General features: G+C 41.2%; 1 protein-coding gene across 7 annotated transcripts in view; it reads right to left on the bottom strand.

The window, feature by feature from the left end:
* ELF2 (E74 like ETS transcription factor 2) overlaps positions 1-21361 on the bottom strand; it is a 100326-nt gene that overhangs the window by 6301 nt on the left and 72664 nt on the right. For 3 of the 7 annotated variants that reach the window (XM_066233078.1, XM_066233097.1, XM_066233082.1), the window contains 3 exons: positions 8910-9023; positions 5846-6019; positions 2333-2419 (listed from right to left, as the gene is read on the bottom strand). In XM_066233078.1, the coding sequence (XP_066089175.1) occupies positions 2333-2419; positions 5846-6019; positions 8910-9023 (375 nt within the window). Of the gene's footprint in view, positions 1-2332; positions 2420-5845; positions 6020-8909; positions 9024-18484; positions 18506-18814; positions 19207-21361 lie in introns of those variants that run through there. The other 4 variants (XM_066233093.1, XM_066233090.1, XM_066233094.1 and 1 more) reach the window with 4 other exon arrangements.

Here is a 21361-nt window from a genome sequence, read left to right as displayed (position 1 = left end):
AAACCCCTGCAACTTCACAATGCTACATCTGTATCTCTGAAGCTCTATACATCAGCATCAATACCTAAAATGTCTCACTTTTTTTTAAAGATTTTATTTACTGATTTTAGAGAGAGGAGAGAGAAAGGCAGGGAGGAGGAACAGGAAGCATCAACTTGTAGCTGCTTATCATATGTGCCTTAACCAGGCAAACCCAGGGTTTTGAACCAGTAACCTCAGCATTCCAGGTCGACACTCTATCAAATACCACCACAGGTCAGGCATAAAATGTCTTACTATTAAACCATGCGTTAACTTTGAACTACATTACTGGCCCTGGCAGGTTGGCTCAGTAGTAGAGCGTCAATCTGGCACATGGATGTCTTGGTTCAATTCCCAGTCAGGGCATACATGAAAAGCAGCCATCTACTTCTCCACTCCTCCCTCTCTCACTTCTCTCTCTCTTCCTTTCCCACAGCCATGGCTCAACTGGAGCGAGTTGGCCCCAGGTGCTGACAGCTTCCACCTCAGGCACTAAGAAGAGCTGAGTTGCTGAGCAATGGAGCAATTACTCAGATGGGCAGAACATCGCCCCCCAGTGTGCTTGCCAGGTGGATCCTGGTTCAGGCACATGAGGGAGTCTGTCTCTGCCTCCCTTTTTACTACTACTATCCATCCAGATGGATAGCTGAGACATTGTTGTTTTATGACCAGGAGACTATCTGGTCCTATGAGCACATAGTACAACAAGGAAGCAGAGAACTTATTCTGAAAGAATTTTTATACAACATAGACAATGCCTTGTACATAGCAGGGACTTGAATGCTTCTGGATCTGTCCAATTATCTACATTCCTCAGGTTATCTTTAAATGCTCTATTCACATTCCCACCTCCAAGAAAAATTAATAAATTCTATTTCTGGTTTTAAGGAAAACAGAATTCAGAAAGGGAAGCCTTCTCTAATAGACCAGGAAGTTTATTAAACCTATGCAAAATTGTAATAAATGTTCAGTTGTATTCTGGTAATATGGTAACTAAAAATTTATCACTTCCATGAACAACTGTTTTCAGATTAATATTCAATAGTTGGATCATTTTGGATTAATATATTCAAATTTATTCCATCCTCAACAGAAGATACAAATTCTGCAGAAGAAGAAACACTGGCTGAATTTTTAATCCAGGTGTGGCTTTAATAATTTTAATCAACCAATGACTCAATATTAATAAAGGTCAAAATTTAAAGGTAATTTTATTGATAAAAATAGGTCATCACAAAGTTTTGCTCTATTGTTAAGCATAAGGTATTTGAATTTAGATACCACTGATGATGAGAATTAACAGTAATAAGTTTATAATAACTATAATTTAGCTTTCTAATATTTACTATTATGTAAGTTTTAAAGATTTCAATATAACTTAAAAAAATAAAATCTAAAGATGTTAGAAATGTAAAATGACCAAAGAGAGACAAGGAAATAAGTCTCCTAAATCCCTCCCAAGATGAATCATCAGCTCCTAATTAAATAAAGAGTTCACTGTAATGGAATATTTTTGGTCTAAATTTATTTCTTGGTAAGCTTATTAGAGACTTTTTATTTTTACTAGAGACTTAATTTTTGCTTCATTTAAAATTAGATATCAGACCACTTGTTGAAGATGGAATAAATCTGAATATATTAATCTAAAAGGATCAAATTATTAAATATTGGTCTGAAAACATTTATTCATGAAAAGGATAAATTTTTAGTTATCAGATTACCAAAACACACCTGAAACCATTGTTAAAATATTACTTGACATCACCTTACCAAAAATATTAGGAGAGCACAGAATGTAGGAGGCTTGTTAGTAGTAAGAATATACGAATTCTAAAGCAAAAATGGTAAATTTTTGTCCTCGCTCCTAACATGACTCATACTTGTTAACTGGGAAATTTAATTCAGCTTGCCTTGAATTATTGCCCTGCTTTCTATCAGTTAAAAAACTGTGTATCAAAAATAAGTCTTGGATGTAAACTTAATTTCAATTCTAAATGGCTCTAAGTGAAGATGAGTGTTGTCTGGCTCAAGGGTGTCCATCAGATTGTACTTAGGCCCTTTCCCGAATATGAACGCCCATCCCTTCGCACCCCCTACTACTATGTACCTACGGCTCAGCATCTCAGCAGGCTAGGGAGCAGGCACAGGTCGTCTGAAGCTCCCTGGGTGCTCACACATTCCTGGTAAAAGGACTACCTAAAGACAGTACCCCACAGGGCACATGCTAGAAATCATTTTCTCACTAACGCAAAAATATCACCTGAATAAACAAAAAATAATCTTGCCTCCAAAGTGGCCCTCCTCAAATTACCTTTTCCTTCTCTGGGTTTCTTCTTTATACCCAACTCAGGAGACCCATTGGAAATTGGTGACTGTTGGGTCTTTGGTTTACGGCCAACTGTAAAAGTAATATATGGAAACCACACATTAAAAACAAGAATAACAAGCATGATTAGTAGACTCTTTGATAACACATTATTCGTGAAACTGGACATTAATTTGTAGATTAATATACTTAGTACATATAAAAAGTCTCCTTTTAGGAAGAGCATTAGTGCCTGACCTGTGGTGGTGCAGTGAATAGTGTCCATCTGGGATGCTGAGATCGCCAGTTCGAAACCCTGGGCTTACCTGGTCAAGGCACATATGGGAGTTGATGCTTCCTGCTCCCTCCTCCCCCCCTTTTCTCTCTCTAAGTGAATGAAAAAAAAATTTTTTTAAAAGAACATTAGGAGCACTTGTACAATTTTAGATTACAACAGTTAGTAGGTAGTAACCTCAATATATATGGGAAGTCAGGCACTATACGGCCCTATTATTGTACATGGTCAGAGCCTCAACTTGCTAGCTAGCCTTTTCCAACAATGTGGCAATGGAAACAGATTCTAGTACTAACTTCTTAGTTTTCTGTTCTAAGGACTTGTTAGAAAAAGCTGTACCTACCTACTGCCAAGGGTTTGATAATCTGTGAAGCCCTTTGAGCTCAAACAAGGAAAGGTGAAAAACAGCATTTTATACACTCTGTTCTGAACCAGTCAATTCACCAGAATTTAAGCATAGTGTTGATATTTCCCCACCTCAAACATGCAGGTAACATTAGAAGGGTAAGAAAACCTTCCAAGTAATTACTTTACAAGTCGTCTAGTGAATGTTCATCTCCTTACTGTTGTTTCCCCTCGCGTTGGTCAGACGGCTCTCCGACTAGCACCCACCGTAAACAGAAAAGCAAGAGCTATACTTCTCTACCCGAAAGAAGGCGCAAGACAGACGCATTTTAGTCCTCAGCACTGAGAATGAATGCTGGCAAGAGATCGGAATGCTCAGAGAAGTTGGGACTAGTCGAGTCCATTACCCAGTAGTACCCCCTTATCTGCTGGGGGGAGGATATGTTCCAAGATCCCTCGTGGCTGCCTGAAACCATGGGAAGTACTGAACCCTGAATACGGAGGTAGGCAAACCTAGGTCTACAGATGTTCGTATGGAAAATACAATAATTAATAAATAATAAATTGTTCCGCGTACTCACAACTATAAATCTACGTTTGCTCACCCCTGTACACTATGCTCTTTCCTGTACCTACACACCTCTTCACTTAAAGGAAGCACTTACCAGTTTCTCTTTGGCATGTCTGAACTGCCAGCATCACTACTCTTGAACTTTGGGGCCATTATGAAGTCAAATAAGGGTGACTCAACACAAGCACTGTGATAACACAATAAACAGTCAGTCTGATAACTGACTATCAAGTGATTAACTGGTGGTAAGCATATACATACAGTGTGGAGACACTGGACAGACCAAGGGAGGATTCACATCCAGGGCTGGACAGAGTGGGAAGGCCCCAAATTTCATCCCATTATTCAGAACTGCGTGCAATTCAAAACTTATGGATCGTTTATTCCTGGAATTTTCCATTTGTTTTCAGAATTGCATTGACTATAACTAAAAGCATGGAAAGTAAAACCACAAACAAGGGGGGGCCTACTTTATTTTCAGATTAAATACAGACACACCTTGTTTTATTGCACTTGGCTTTATTGTACTTCACAGCTATTACACCTTTGTGTTTTTTTTAAGTGAGAGGAGGGGAGGCAGAGACAAGACTCCTGCATGTGCCCTGAACGGGATCCACCCAGCAAGCCCACTAAGGGGCGATGCTCTGCCCATCTTAGGGCCTTACTTGGCTGCAACTGGAGCCTTTTAGCAGCAGGCCTTTTAGCAGCAGGCCTTGGAGCCATCCTCAGCACCTGGGGCCAACTCACTCCAATCAAGCATTAGCCATGGCTGCATGAGGGGAGGGGGAGGGGGAGGAGGAGGAGGAGGAGGAGGAGGAGGAGGAGGAGGAGGAGGAGGAGGAGAGAGAGAGAGAGAGAGAGACAAGAAGCGAGAGGAAGAGGGGTGGAGAACCAGGTGGGTGCTTCTTGTATGTGCCCTGGCTGAGAACTGAACCTGGGACATCCACACACAGGGCTGGAGCAATACCACTGAGACAACCAGCCAGGGTCCACTTTTTTTTTTTTTTTTATTGAGGCACGGAGGCAGAGACAGATTCCTGCATGAGCCCCAACCGAGATTCACCCAGCAAGCCCCCTACAGGGTGATGCTCTGCCCATCTGGGGCCATTGCTCCAGTGCTTGGCAACCAAGATATTTTAGCACCTGAGGCAAGGCTATGGAGCCATCCTCAGCACCCGGGGCCAACTCACTCAACCCAATCAAGCCATGGCTGCAGGAGAATAGGAGAAAAGAGAGAGAGAGAGAGAGAAGGGGGAGAGGGAGGGGTGAAGAAGCAAATGGTTGCTTCTCCTGTGTGCCCTGATTGGGAATCAAACCCAGACAACCACACACCAGGCTAGCGCACTACCACTGAGCCTACAGGCCAGGGCCAGATAATACACATTTTTATAAATAGAAGGTTTAAAGTCAAGCAAGTCTATTGGCATCATTTTTTCAACAGCAATTGCTCATTTTGTGCCTCTGTGTCACATTTTGGTAATTCTCACAATGTTTCAAGATTTTTCATTATATTTGTTATGGGGATCTGTGATCCTTGATATTATTATTGTACTTGTTTTGGGGGCACCATGAACCACACCCATTACTGGCAATCTTGGTATTTAAAAGAAGGTGTGGAAAAGAAAACTGGGCTTTTATTTTTATGCCCACAAAAGAGTAGGAAGATAAGCTTATCTTTCTGTGTGTCCAACACCTGTTATAATCTCATTTTCAGGCAACTACTTTTAGGGCTTAAATATATCCTAATGACGGCCCTGGCCGGTTGGCTCAATGGTAGAGCATAGGCCTGGCGTGCAGAAGTCCCAGGTTCGATTCCCAGCCAAGGCACACAGGAGAAGCGCCCATCTGTCTCTCCACCCCTCCCCCTCTCCTTCCTCTCTGTCTCTCTCTTCCCCTCCTGCAGCCGAGGCTCCATTGGAGCAAAGATGGCCCGGGCGCTGGGGATGGCTCCTTGGCCTCTGCCCCAGGCGCTGGAGTGGCTCTGGTCGCGACAGAGCGACGCCCCGGAGGGGCAGAGCGTCGCCCCCAGGTGGGCAGAGCGTCGCCCCCTGGTGGGCATGCCGGGTGGATCCCAGTCGGGCACATGCGGGAGTCTGACTGTCTCTCCCCGTTTCCAGCTTCAGAAAAATACAAAAAAAAAAAAAAAAAAAAAATAGAAACCTCAATTTGTTGGTTCTTTGAGAATATCTAGTTAAGATAACATCAATCATAAATCTAGAGTACACATTTCCTACATCCCTAGATGGCAAAAATGATACAAGAAAAAATTTCACCCATGATTATCCAGAGATTTATAAAAATATTCTACCTTTTTTCTTTCTCATTGGTTCCTGGCTGTCCGGTGACGTGGGAATTGGCGAGGTGTCCATTGGTTCCGATTCTTCGGTTGACACCTCCACTACAGTTTCTGTAATGACGTCTGGCCTCATAGCAGCATGGATAAATTCTGGAGTTGATACACAAGGAGGGACAAACACTTCCACTATAAAAAAAAAGTTGAAAAATTAAAATTTCCCACTCCCATTAATACTTCTTAACATGGACAATTCAATATTCAGTAGAAGGTTTATTAATTCATCAAAGCAGGATAAAAGCTTGAAGTTAATTTGCTGAATATGCAATATGATCTGAAGTATGTAAGAAAATATAAATGCAAGAAAAATCAACTTGAAGGAAATGTTAATCCTCTGCGTAAGGGGGGAATGAGTAGTTCCCTCTGTTCTTCATTTGTTGATGGGTGGGCAAAAGTAGGTTTATAGATGTTTGTATTGAAAATAATAGTTAATGGCCCTGGCTGGTTGGCTCAGTGGTAGAGCATCGGCCTGGCGTGCAGAAATCCCGGGTTCGATTCCCGGCCAGGGCTCACAGAAGCAGCGCCCATCTGCTTCTCCACCCCTCCCCGTCTCCATCTCTCTCTTCCCCTCCCGCAGCCGAGGCTCCATTGGAGCAAAGATGGCTCGGGCGCTGGGGATGGCTCCTTGGCCTCTGCCCCAGGCGCTGGAGTGGCTCTGGTCGCAACAGAGCGACGCCCCGGAGGGGCAGAGCATCGCCCCCTGGTGGGCAGAGTGTCGCCCCCTGGTGGGCGTGCCAGGTGGATCCCAGTCGGGCGCATGCAGGAGTCTGTCTGACTGTCTCTCCCCGTTTCCAGCTTCAGAAAAATACAAAAAAAAAAAAAAATATATATATATATATATATATATATACAAAAAAAAGAAAGAAAATAATAGTTAATAAATGATAATACAAGAAGGAACTCTGTTTTGCGTACTTACAACTGCAAACCTACTTTTTTCCCACCCTGTATTTTCAAGTTTATTGTACAAAACTTTGCATTATTTTGACAATTCGGAAAATATTTCAAAATAAAATGAGGTGTTTTTGCCCTGGCCAGTTGGCTCAGTGGTAGAGCATCGGCCTGGCATGCAGAAGTCCCAGGTTCAATTCCCGGCCAGGGCACACAGGAGAAGCGCCCATCTGCTTCTCCACCCCTCCCCCTCTCCTTCCTCTCTGTCTCTCTCTTCTCCTCCTGCAGCCAAGGCTCCACTGGAGCAAAGTTGGCCCCGGTGCTGAGGATGGCTCCATGGCCTCTGCCTCAGGCGCTAGAATGGCCCTGGTTGCAACAGAGCAACGCCCCAGATGGGCAGAGCATCGCCCCCTGGTGGGCATGCCGGGTGGATCCCATTCAGGTATATGCGGGAGTCTGTCTGACTGCCTCCCCGTTTCCAACTTCAGAAAAGAAAAAAAAATGAGGTGTTTTTTTGTGTGTGACAGAGAGAGAAGGACAGATATTTATTGATTGCTTTCTCCTGTTTCTTGACCGGAGGGCTACAACAGAGTGAGTGACCCCTTGCTCGAGCCAGCAACCTTTGGGCTCAAACCAGCAACCATAGGGTCATGCCTATGATCCCACGCTCAAGCCAGCAAGCCCATGCTCAAGCTGGATGAGCCCGCACTCAACCTGGCAACCTTGGGCTTCAAACCTGGGTCCTCTGCATCCCAGTCCAACGCTCCATCGACTACGCCACCACCTGGTCAGGCTAAAATGAGTTCTTTAATCATTACTTTCCTTCCATATATCCATCCATATTCTCTAACTGGGTAATTCCTACACATAGTACAAAATTTAAAATATCTAAGAAATGTGATTTCAGTGACAAGCACTTCCAATTTATTTTAAAATAATGAAGAAAAGAAAAAATCTGCTCGTTGCAGCCTAATGAATGTCATCTTTCAAGATTTAAAACTTTATTTAATGGAACAGTCCTGAATTTTGGTCACTAAAACAACACATACAGACTGCTATTTGGTACTCTACTACATACAATAATGTTGTTCTGGCTTCCTTCCAATGTGCATAATCAGGATATGTCATTTCTATTTCAATTAAGAGACAGCTAATACATACTCTCGTGGACTAACACATTAACCAACATGTTCTAATTTTCTTCTATCTGTGAATACATAGGATTCCTATTCCACTTTAAAAGTCTAGGTGCTGTTAATATTTATTGTAAAAAACCTACAAGAAGATGGTCCAAACTTACTGTATCAAGTCAAATTAAATTAATACCTGAATATTAAAACCAGTACAAATAAAAATTAGAACATTACTCTCAAAGGCTGTCCTCAAGAAAAAATGGGGGGACTGACTGGTGGTTGGCACGAGCATTGACCTGGGACACTGAGGTCCCAGGTTCGAAACCCTAAGGTTGCTGCCTTAAGCACAGGATTATCAACATGATTCTAAGGTCACTGGCTTGAGCAAGGCGTCACTGGCTGAGCTAGAGCCCCCCCCTCCCCGCCCCATCAAGGCACATGGAGAAGCAATAAATGAACAACTAAAGTGACACAACTACAAGTTGATGCTTCTCATCAATCTCCTTCAAAAATAAGGAATAAAAAAATAAAGAGACCAAAAAAGAAAAGGAAACTCAGAGTCTGAAAGGAGTATAAGGAAACAGTGGAGGAGCCCTTGTCTCCACAGGGACAGTTCCCTGGAGTCACTGCCTATTTAACACTGAGTAATAAACTGAATGTGGTCATAGGAGGTATCCGCCCCCACCTGCCATTTGCTTAGTAACTACTGTACAAGATTTATAAATTTATAAGTTATTAAGGAAATCAGGCATGATAGTATAAGTAACAACTTAATAAACACCTGTCTGTCTATGGTGGACGTTTATTTCTTATGCAAACTAAGTATTTAAGACTTGGGAACTCTGACAAATAAAGATCGATTACTGCTGTCACAGGTATTTATGTATAAAAGATCCTGATAACACCAACAATCTCCTTATATTTAAAAAAAAAATGTCCTTCTAGATACATGAAGTGATGTGACACGTTTAATATAAAAAAGGTAGTTCACATACCAGGACTTCTTGAATCCCTCAGGCAGGTAGGAGACTCCATATGAAGCAGGGCTTCGGCAGCCTCAATGGTCTTATCTGTACAGTGTACATTGCTGCTGTGAACTGACGCTTCCACTGAGAGGAAAACAAGTCCTACTCAATTAAAAATGCACTGAACACATTACTAAATTAAAACACATTGCTGTAGAAGACAAATATAAATTAACTCTCATGTGTATAACTCTTAAGTCACTGGTTCAAATTAGTCTATATAAATTACGTACAGAAACACTTTAAAGACCAAAACAATCTAGTACTGTCATTTTGTCAAGTGAACGTTGATTATAAAGCAACTTTTGAGAATAACTAGAAATTACTGAGAAATTCCTGATCTTATCTAAAATAAAACGAAGAAAAATCCCTGAAATTTTAAACCTGTATTAATTTGAGACCAAAATCAACCCAGGGAGAAAAAGGATAATTGTGTATTAACAGTCTAATTAAGGCCAATTACCTATATTGATATACTGTTACTAAAATCAGGGTAGTATGTATCAGAATCAGTCAGCAACATGGATTTCTAGTGAGTTCAGTTCCTACAGAGCCTCCTGGGTGAGTGCAGTAGCTGCAGCACCAGAGCACTTGGGAATTTTCTTCACAATAACCTTGCTCTCTCTCCTTCAGGACCTCACTAGACTTTGCTGGTTTTACCAATGAAATATTTTTTTAAGAATTTTTTTATTTTTATTTTTTCCCATGAAGCCTTTTCTAACTTGAACACCTTTTGTAATTCTCTCCTAGCACTTACTTTTATGCTTTGCTGATTAAATCATTTGTGAAGCAATAAAATACACAGCAATGGTTTGGGCTTGGAGGCCCAAAAGCTTGGGTTTAGTCTCTGCCATTTATAATTTCTGTTATCCTAGGCCTAAGTCAACAATTTAATTTCTTGGAAAGCTGGGTATCCTACAGGAGTATTCCTTGCCTCATATAATCGTGAGAATTAAGAGAGGTGACTCCCACAAAAACAGACACATAGATAAGAATTCAATAAACAGTGTTCATTTCTTATCACTCCTATAAGATTATAAACTCTTTGAGACCAGAGGAACTATATTAATTCATCTTTTTATCTGTTATAGTTCCTAACGTGGACTTTTCATATACTGGGCATGCAAGTATGTCCTTTATGTATTGAAGTTAAGAACAATCCACTGACATTAAACAGGCAATTTCAAGCACAAATTTATTATCTTAATGAAATATTAATTTTACATCCTGACTTAAAATACTGAGTGTTTTACTTGGTAAAAGGTTCTGAAACACGAATATGTAACAGTTCCTAATTTGAGAGATTTTCCTCAGGATGTCTTCTTCTAAAGGAATTAAAAGAAAATATTTATACAAATTCCATAAAACCATATTACAAATTCACAAGTTCTACATACTAAAGATATGAATCTTTTAAAAACTGTATCCAGGAAACATTTAATTGGGGGGGGGGGGATTTCACTTCATCTCAAAATTCCCCAAAGGCTAAAGGCTCAGCCTTAAACACCAGTCATTTGGAGAGCATTTATAAAAAAAATCCAGTGACTGTTTCACCACCTGTTGCACATCATCCACACTCTCAACCAAGGTACTGGATCTCCAGTTGCTCTTTCCATTTATGGAAATCTGCTCAAAGCTAAACGGTCCCAGAGAGGCAGCCAACCCTCTAACTAAATCTATCTTTAGGTGACCCTGCTTACTCTTATCTGCAGCTTCACTGAAGCAAAGGATTCAATCAGTCCTTCTAGCTCAACCTTAGGAAACTCAGTATTAGTAAGTACAAAAGATATTACAATTCTCATGCAGTTTTTTTTTTTTCAAAGTACCTCCCTATAATACCCACATACACTAAAGAACCTGGGTGAGCAAATCTTCATGTTTTTAAAATTTATACTAGGAACTTCATACCCTTTAAAGTCTGCTTGTGTTGCAATTTAGCTGTTGTCTTAGGTGCTAATAATAAACCATCCTGGGTAAACTAATTCCTTATGTAATTGTATTAAGACACACTGCAAAAACTACAGTATTAAAATCAGAGCTTCAAGTATTTGATAATAATACAGCAATAGAATTTTACCAGCTTTTTAAGTTATAAAATAAAATAGTATTTCCTTAACAATTATGCTGCCATAATTTCATATTAGTTATGTCAGTAGAAATTACTTTGCTCATATCTGACATCAAGGTATTATTTATTACATTATTTCCCAGAAATACTTTATATTTACAGATTAAAACAAAATGTGTACAAGATTAGTAAGAAAATTTACTTATTCATATTTTATTTTATTTATTTTTTTGTATTTTTCTGAAGCTGGAAACGGGGAGAGACAGTCAGACAGACTCCCGCATGCGCCCGACCAGGATCCACCCGGCACGCCCACCAGGCGTGAGGCTCTGCCCACCAGGGGGCGTCGCTCTGCCTCGACCAGAGCCACTCTAGCGCCTGGGGCAGAGGCCAAGGAGCCAACCCCAGTGCCCGGGCCAGCTTTGCGGCAATGGAGCCTTGGCTGCGGGAGGGGAAAAGACAGAGAGGAAGGAGGGGGGGTGGAGAAGCAAATGGGCGCTTCTCCTATGTGCCCTGGCCGGGAACCGAACCCTGGTCCCCCGCACACCAGGCCTACGCTCTACCGCTGAGCCAACCGGCCAGGGCCAACTTATTCATATTTTAAATTTAGGATGAGGATTTAGAAAGGGCATACATTTTCTATGACATTTCAATCAGAAGATTTAATACTCTGTACATTCAACCAATGGTGCCAGACCCTATGCTATAAACGAGATACAAGCGTGACTAGATCCCTGGCCTTGTGAAGCTTATACTAATAGTTCAGAAATGAAAATAAAATATTTCAAAACTAAATAAAAGTACAAAATTTATCTAGTTACTCTGTAAACAGTTTAAGAAAAGCACTGATTTTTTTTTATGCTGACTTTATCTTTTGTCATTTTTATTTATTAAAATAACCCTAAACACATTTTAAAAAATGAACACTGAAGAACTCATACTTAGGTCAATTTACAATAATGAACCCATGATATAGTTCCCAAGAATATTTCACCCATTTTGTAAAAGTGAGCACTATCTCTTCTACTGACATAGGTTGACAAGTCATTTTTGATAATAGAAAATTTAAAAATATCTCTCCTCTTACAAAACAGAAACAGAGCCATGGTCACAGGGAACAGATGGACAGCTGTCGAAGGGAAGGGGGAAGAGGAGACTGGATCAAAGGTGAAGGGAATAGCCAAAAACATGTATACATAACATATATATACAGGCAACACGGTAGCAACAGCTAGGGGGAGGGGGGCCACCAGGAGTAGAGAGGGCAAAAGGGGAGAAATGGGGGAAGAGAAGACTTTGCATGGGGCAAGGGGAGGCAAGATGCGGGGTGTAGAGGGTGTGATACTGAGAGGAACACTTGAAATCATGTCAACGCAATAAATTAAAAAATAAAGATTAATCAAATAAATACCTCTCCTCTTCAAATATCTGTAATTTTTAAGAACTTTTTAATACTAGTTTGTTTCGATCAATAACTCAAACACAATTTAAACTAAAAATTTTACACAGCTCTTAGGATAAAAATGAACTTTAACAGTGTTGTGCAATCAAAGTAAGCAAACTGTAAGCACAGGCTGAAAATTCCTTTTTTCTTACTTAAAACCTGATTTACTGGTGTCTTTCTAACACCCGTGTATGAAAAATATGGGAGAAAATAACAAGCAGCTCATTTTAAAAATAGAAACAATGACACTAAAAGTAATCTAACATACTTTTCAGTTAACACTAGTAGTTGATATTGCTGGTTAACACTCCTTGAATAAATAAATATATCAAATAAATTTCAAAACTCTTAATTTTGGGGATAGATGGTGATGGAGGGAGACTGACTTGGGGTGGTGAACACACAATGTAATGTGCAGATACAGTGTTGTTGAGTTGTGCACCTGAAACCTATAATTCTGTTAGCCAATGTCACCCAATAAATTCAATAAAAACCTTTTAATTTTAATCATAACGCCATTAAATGTGCACATGCCTTCCTTTGCTATTGATAAGTGTTCCTGTTCTGTTTCCAGCTTTCTAATCAACTGGTGTTTGTATCGCAGACTATTCCAGACTCACTCAGCAGCTGTTACTAAATACCAAACTTGGTAATTAAGTCTGACAAGAGGCATACCTCTCAACTTTGCAGAATGCTGGCAATGAACATAGTTTATAACAATGTTCTTAAAGTCAAAAATTTATATTAATAGAATTTAGTTCGAGAGAGCAATGGGAGAAAAATTAGAAAACACTTAATTGGGTCACGGTGGTATTCCCCTACAAGCAAGACCTTAAACTAACATTACAAAGTCATCCCTCAACTACCACACCTGACTTACCCTCTAATGCCCCAAGGCTGTAACATAACAGGTGAGTGAAGAATACAAATAAGTATCAAGAAGAGAAGGAAAAGGGAAAAGTCTGGGGCACTCCATCTTTACCTGTTCTCCTGATTTGCTAATCAATACAGTTGTGTTACAAGGTTTAAAGGGAAAGAAAATAAAATTATTTCCTAAAGTAGAGCTGCCTGATAAAAATATTGCATGAGCTACATATAATTTTTAAATTTCCAGTAGCCACGATGACATTAATACCTTTCATTTAATCGAGTATATTCAAGATATTGTCATTTCAACATGTAATCGACAAAGTTTTCCACTGCTTCCGTTTTTACATTTAAATTAAAAATTCAGTTTCTCAGCCACATTTCAGGTATTCAATAGCCTCATCTGGCTAGTGGCCACAGTACTAAGAAGTGTTGACTATACAAAACAGTATGTTTCAGTTATTCTCAAACTTTTTAGTAAAAGGTCCTTTCAGACCCAAATTATTCAGGACCAAAGAGATTTTGTTTGTATAAACAGTCCTACATATATGTATGTAAAATTAAATGAAAAAAAACCTTTAAAATATATTTAGCTCATTTAACACAATATTTATAAATATAAGTAATATTTTTATGCACAATAATCATTCTAAAACAAAAGAAAATTCAGTGCATAGCTTTGTTTTACATTTTTAAAAATCTTTTAAATACATGGTGGAATAGTTGGACTCTCATATTTGCTTCTTCTTTCAATCTGTTGTAACACCAAGTCATGCAGCCTCCAGAAAACTCCTCTGAACATATGTGAGTGAAAAGGTAAATAATGTCTTAGATTATGAAAACAATTTTGACTGCAGACTCCTAGAATCCCCAGACCAGATATTTTAGTTTTCAGAACTGCAGCTATAATTCTTTATCAGATATAATTAATAAACACCCATGTCTACCCTCCTGTTTCTGTAAGTTTTAGCTTCTAAACATAAACATCAACATATAAATGAAAAATGATTCCATTTCCATAAGCACAACAGTATTTTGTCCACTGACACATAAAGGATCTTTAAAAAGTTTTTCATAGGCCCTGGCCGGTTAGCTCAGTGGTAGAGCGTCGGCCTGGCGTGCAGAAGTCCCAGGTTCGATTTCCGGCCAGGGCACACAGAAGAGCCCATCTGCTTCTCCACCCCTCCCCCTCTCCTTCCTTTCTGTCTCTCTCTTCCCCTCCCGCAGCCAAAGCTCCATTGGAGCAAAGATGGCCCGGGCACTGGGGATGGCTTCTTGGCCTCTGCCCCAGGCGCTAGAGTGGCTCTGGTTGCAACAGAGCGACGCCCCGGAGGGGCAGAGCATCACCCCCTGGTGGGCGTGCCGGGTGGATCCCGGTAGGTCAGGCGCATGCGGGAGTCTGTCTGACTGTCTTTCCCCGTTTCCAGCTTCAGAAAAATACAAAAAAAAAAAAAGATTTAAAAAAAAAAAGTTTTTCATAAATATTTCTTTGCATCCTTTTGAACATTTAATCTACAGATAATATAAGGAGTTTAAACAATTATCAAGAACACTCTCATGCCTGCCCCTCTCCACTAACCAAATTTGTTCCTGGAGGACATTATTTTTTGTTGACTTATCCTGATTGACCCACTAATGTTAGACTCTTTAACTCAGTTTTTATATAAGTTTTAATACTAATGCTACAATGAATTCTGAAGAATATTTTCTTAAATATATTTTCAAGTAAATTTTTTAAAAAGATGCTATTCTTTCAGTTTTATTTCAATACATGCTTCATCTTTCCACATACTGCTAAACTTTTTCCAAATCGATGCTCTTTTCAAGATTTATACTAGATAGCCCAATATGTAGTAAATTATAAATGATTTACAAGTTCAGATTTCATGATGAACTCTGACAAACCAGATACATTTGTTTTGTCAGTGAAAATACTAAGGCTAAATTCCCAGAAAAAAATGTCCCTCCCCTCCATTTAATAACTGCCTTAAATTAGAACAAAGCTTCTGGGGACACTGTATCTCAATCTCAAATTCTCAGAGAAAGAACAAAGAAAACAGTCAAGGAAAGTATATTTAAGAATAAGAAGGCAGACTATTTTAAATTGAAAACCTTCCAGAAAATCCAGACAATACGTACATAAAACTTTCACATTAATATTAAGTAATGTTCGTTTTCTTTCCCATAGGCACCCATTTTTCCTATAAGCTATATATATATATATATATAATTAGAAATGAGCCTAATTATTAAATAAACTATACCATAGTCCATAGTCATATTCAACTTCTAATTTAGCACCAAGACTGGCTAAAAGAAAGTAACATCCCAATTACATAACCTCAGACATACTCATTCACATGGTATAATATAAAGAAATGAAAGAAACAGAAGCCTTCACCTTCCATTAAATATTTCTGAGCCACTTAAATTTTAGAACTTTAAAAGTTATCAGAGATCACCCAATTAATCCTGATGAAGCCTTAAAGAGGTTAAGTTACTAGTACAGAGAGTTTGGTGACAGCTAGATTGTAGACCCTCATTTCCTGACTTGGTTTTTATGATTTTTTCTGGTAATTTTTGCATGGTTTTTTTTATCATCTCCTGTCTTAAAGGTTAAGGCGCTTTCTCAAATATCATATTGTCAGTGACAGTTTTATAAAGTATGTCAAGTCTTCACAAAAATATTTTGTATGTTAAAAGTGATTTTTAATAACAGCTTATTTACTTTGTTCTTTATTCAAACTCCTCTGACAGCATAAATGTTTATAACTAAAGCTGAAGTTGGTAACTAAAGTTGAAAGTTAAGCCTCTAAAGAAGGAAAAAAGGCAAAATATATTCTCTAGTACCTTCCCATATTAACAAGTGGTAATATTATGTGCTTCATACTTGCTTACAAAAAAAGTTACACTAACAATATTCAACTTAAAAGCTTACTCCTCCTTATATTTTTTTAGTATCATTCTTCACAAGTCATCAGTCCATTATAGCAATCACTGTATATTAACACATTTACTTACATATTATTATTGATCTTCATTTGTTTCCTCAATTAGACTGTAAAATCTTTGAGGAAGAATTATGTGTAACACCTGATTAACTTCCTGCATAGGTATTTTAAAATGGTACTCTGTCCATTTTACAAATACGAACATTACAAAGTACTCTCCCACCATCATGGGAAACTGGCAGCAATAAAAATTTAAATCCATGGCTCTCACATTTTCTGGCCACCTTTCTTTCCTCTTCAACTTTAACTCACTTAACAAACTTTAGTTAAATCAGCAAAACCTATCTCAAATTCCCTTCTAAAATAGGACTTAGAGCTTCAGATTACATGAACATGATTGAGGAAATAATCTGCAAACAATGATTATGAAAAACATATTCTTCACAGGACATTAATATAAAACAAACTTCGACTGTAAGGTTTGTATGTTCTAAAGAAATGCAAGAGGGCTGGAAATGGGCAATTAAAAAAAAACACACCGTAACAAAGCGATAAAATTTTTGTATTTTCAAACTGTAGACTGTGTACGTACCCACTCCAAGCAAAATATGAAGAGGTCACATTCAGTTTCACTAATAATTCCAAAAGCTTATGAAAATATACCTTCCATCATTAAAGTTAAGCCTTAATAATTTTCAAAATTCTCACTGCAGGGGTTATTCTAAGGTTCTCTCGGTTTGTTCAACACCACGGGAAACAGTGCTTGAAATGTACATGTTTATCACTCACAGAAATATCACCCGATCAATCATATAAAGCCAAAGATTCTATCCCTTAATTTATATTAGCGGACTGAGCATATACAAAGTTCTCCCAGTACTCTGCCTCTTCTTTCTCTGATCAGAAAATAACTGTCAAATGTGTTTTAATCACTACTACTCGGAAAACCGTGATTTTTCTTTGGGACCTTTAAAACATTTAGTACTACATTTTATAGAATAAAGGCTGGTCACTCGTTATGTTCTACAATACATATGGTTACAGCATTCCAGACTTCATTTAAACTTAGTCTTCCGTTAAATTTAGTGATACAGGTGTTCATGATTTCTTCCAATCGAAGAGAATCAGTTTCATCAACCAAAGTTAATTTCACGTTTCCTTACTAAAAACAATGGATAGAAAACAGAAGACAAGATCTTTCACAGAGTTACTCTTTGAAAATTTCCCATCTTCCAGTTCCCATCGATGGCAATGTGAACCAGAACCCGGGGAAAGGAACATGTATGTTTATTATTCCAGTAAGTAAATAGGCTGCAAGCACCGCCACATCGATTCCGGGGCCCCTCGCTGCTCTGCCTATAAAGTAAAGCTCCTTTTTCTATGTAACTTAAGTCCGTGCCCTTCCGCTGCAGCAGTGGCGCTGCACATCCCCCACCCCCGCGGCTACTTCCGTGTTTACACTCCTCTTCCCTCCAATTCCATGCGTACATTGTCAGCTTCACTCCCGCCCAATCTTCATTGGCCGGGCGAGAACCCGAAGTCCCGCCCCCAGAAATCAACGTTCTCATTTGGAACATCTCGGCGAGTAGATTGGAACCCGAGGCCTGTCAATCCGAGCCGCTCTGTCCTCTCCGAGGCGCTTCCGCTATGGTGGGAGGTGTGGGGGGGAGGGGGAAAGGGGGCAATTCCGTGCTGAGACTTCCATGGGGCCGAGACTCCCTCCCGCCGCCCCATGGCTTCGCCTTCACCCACTGTTTACAAAAATAAACCTTCCTCTCTGCCGCCCCAGCGCCCGGGTCAGGGGTACACGCGATATCCCGTGTCCTTCCCTTGCTACCCCTAAAAAACAGCCCACGAGAGAAGGGGCACAAACCTACTTGTTCCCGGCCACCCATTACAGGCGGGGAGCAGGCCGCCGCGAGGCACGGCGCCCCGGTCTCCGCGGAGATCTGCCCAGAACCGTTACTCCCCAGGCTGCCCGAGGCGGGGACGGGAGGGAGGGTCAGGCATTTTTTTGGCGGGTAGCGGTCTCCCGGCCGCGGCCCCGGGCCGCCTCGTCCACGCGGAAGCCGGGCGTCTGCGGACGGGGGCCGCGGAGAACGGGGCGGGGGTGGCGAGCGTCCCCACGGAGCCCAGCGCCCCCGGCCGCGGCCAGCGGCGGCCTCCGGGCCAGACAGCGTGGCAGGCGCCGCCGACAGACAACAGCCGCACTCACTTCCTGGTTCCTCGGCAACTGGGGCGAAGCGCACAACTTGCCCGCCCCCGAGTCCCCAACTTCACCGCGGCCCGGAGCCCCGGCAGCTGCCGCCGCCGCCCAGCCCGCCCCGCAGCGACAACGCCGGATTCGCGGCAGGTTACTCTCCAAGGTGATCACTTCCTGATTCGTCGCCTCCATTACTTCATTCACTACCCCCCGCACCCCACCGCCCCGGCGACGGCGGTGGACACCGGCCCCCGGCACTGCCCCCGCCGGGGAGCCACCCGCCCCCCGTGCGTCCCCCGCCCGCGGCGCCGATGCACGGGAGAAAAGTTCCCCTGTCCTCACCAGCCCGGATGAGCAGATCCAGCTGGTTTGTGGGTCCCTCATGCAGAGACGTCGCCATGTTTATCCCGGGGCTGGAGCTGCTGCTTCACATTGACTTACACCGTGAGCAGCGGCGGCAGGGGAGGAGGCGGGCCCCACGGCCGGAGACACGCCGTGCGACCGACACACACTCACGCACTCGCACACACCCCGACGCCGAGATCCTTGCGCGTCCTCCGACAGGAAGCCGAAGCCGGCCCGCCTCCCGCCGCCGGGCTGAGAAACCCCACCACCTAACGGCAGGGGCGGCGGCGGGGCCGCCTCGGCTGGCAACGCGATCCTTCCGCCCCGCGCCCAGACAGGAAGTCCCGGACGCCCGCCCGGCAGCGGCCCGGCCCGCGGGGCACGGACACCTGAGGCTGCGCGCGCGGGGGCCGGACCAGCGCGGGGCGCCCGGCCTGAAGGGGCGCATTTCACGCCCTGCGGAAGAAAAGTCTGCAATTGTCCTCGCTCTGGAAAAGAGCCATTAGTCAAATTTTCTTCCTGGAAAAGATCTAATACCTAGTCCCGCAGCTGTAAATAAAGGTGGCTATTTAACTTGGTTTGGCCGTTTCAGAGCTTATGCAACATATAACCCGTTCGCTGGAAAAGGCTACACTTCAAAACAGGAATACCAACCAAAAAATTCATACCCACAAAATATTCTAAAAGCTGTACTTGGGAAGTAAGGCGCTTCCAACTACTTTCAGAGAGCGACTGTGTCCTTTTTTCCTCCGTTAAATGCACACTAAACAAGCATTTATTAGTAAACAGAACACGACACCAACCTCTGGAAGATTAGATTATCCTTCCCCAATTTGCTAGTCATGAAATTCAAGGACCCTTTCATTTCTATTTGGTCCATTTAGGAACAAATAAACATTCATTTAAAGCATCACCTACTTTTAAAAATCTTTTTTGATAGAAACCTTATTACAAAAAAAGTTCATGTTAAAACAATATATTGAAAAGGAAGACAGATTGCCATTCGAGGACTACATTTATAACACAAAATCAAACCAATAAAGTGACTCCGATGAGGCTGCTTTAAAAACAAACAAAACTGCTTCCCTGGCTTCAAAAGTTCACAATATAAAAAATGTTGGAAACAAAACTTGCTCTAACGTTCTTACACAAAATTTAGGTACAACAGTGCCTCCTACACAGTAAATGCTCAGTATTTGCTGAATAAACACAAACAAGATTTGGCAGTTACAAATTTAAAATAAAACATAATTTTTACATTCTGAATTGAATAAATTGCACTGATAATCTAGAAGAAATTTTTTTCTGATGGTAATATTAATGCAATATCATTTTACAAGTATTTGCCAACATTTCAGTGCAACTTAATAATAAATTTATATAGCCATGACTATTTCTTTTTATTCCTTCTATTCATTATTCTCTTGGCCCTTTCCCTTGGCCCTACCACCATTAACTCCATCCTCCCAAAAAAGAACGTGCCGGCCATTTACAAAGCACAACTCCCCTTAAAACAAGGACCTCTTTTCTGCTTTAGGTAAACTTGCCACCATTGGACAAAAGGAAGTATATGACTGATAGCTTTTATCTTTTATTTCTAGTCAGTTTAAAATAAAGATCATCCATTGATAGGCAGCATCTAAGTTTCCAGGTCTTAGATTATAAGGAACACAAAGGTGTAACTGCTGGCTTTCAGTTGTTAGATCACTGAAATTAAAATTAAAATTAAAATCTGAATTTCCACTCCTATCAGTGGTTTTTCATGTACTTTACTTAGAATGGAACAAAGTATTTATAATATAAGCCAAAAGTTTATTTTTTTTCTGGATGTGACAGGTAAGCCTGACTCAAGAAGGAGCATTCACTTCAACCATTTTGCTTCTTGATGTGTATCTTAGGAAGTGAATAGTGTGGAGCCCTGGCCTGTTGGCTCAGTAATAGAGCGTCAGCCTGGCGTGTCCAAGTCCTGAGTTCCATTCCCAGTCAGGGCACACAGGAGAAGTGCCCATCTGCCACCCCTCCCCCTCTCACTTCTCTCTCTCTCTCTCTCTCTCTCTCTCTCTCTCTCTCTCTCTCCTCTCTTCTCTTCTCTTCTCTTCTCCTGCAGCCATGGCTCTATTAGAGCAAGTTGGCCTCAGGCACTGAGGATGGCACCTTGCAAAGTGAGTTAAAATAGTTAATCATCTCTATATTTTAAATAACAGAACACTTATTTCAAGGGCTTGGGTTCTTTAGTATCATTAGAGAATATTCAGTATCTGGAAATCTTTTTTCAATTCCTGTGAAACTTTACAAGGGCAAATACATGATTCTTTTTCAGCATATTTATGAAAAAAATTTACAGTGAAGTTTGTTTGTTTGTTTGTTGTTGTTGTTTTTTTCATTTTTCTGAAGCTGGAAACAGGGAGAGACAGTCAGACAGACTCCCGCATGTGCCCGACCGGGATCCACCCGGCACGCCCACCAGGGGCGACGCTCTGCCCACCAGGGGGCGATGCTCTGCCCATCCTGGGCGTCGCCATGTTGCGACCAGAGCCACTCTAG

The sequence above is a fragment of the Saccopteryx bilineata genome, chromosome 1, assembly GCF_036850765.1.
Source record: "Saccopteryx bilineata isolate mSacBil1 chromosome 1, mSacBil1_pri_phased_curated, whole genome shotgun sequence".
Classification (NCBI taxonomy): domain Eukaryota; kingdom Metazoa; phylum Chordata; class Mammalia; order Chiroptera; family Emballonuridae; genus Saccopteryx; species Saccopteryx bilineata.
Note: the sequence above shows the minus strand (reverse complement) of the source record. Positions and strands in the feature narration are given on the sequence as shown.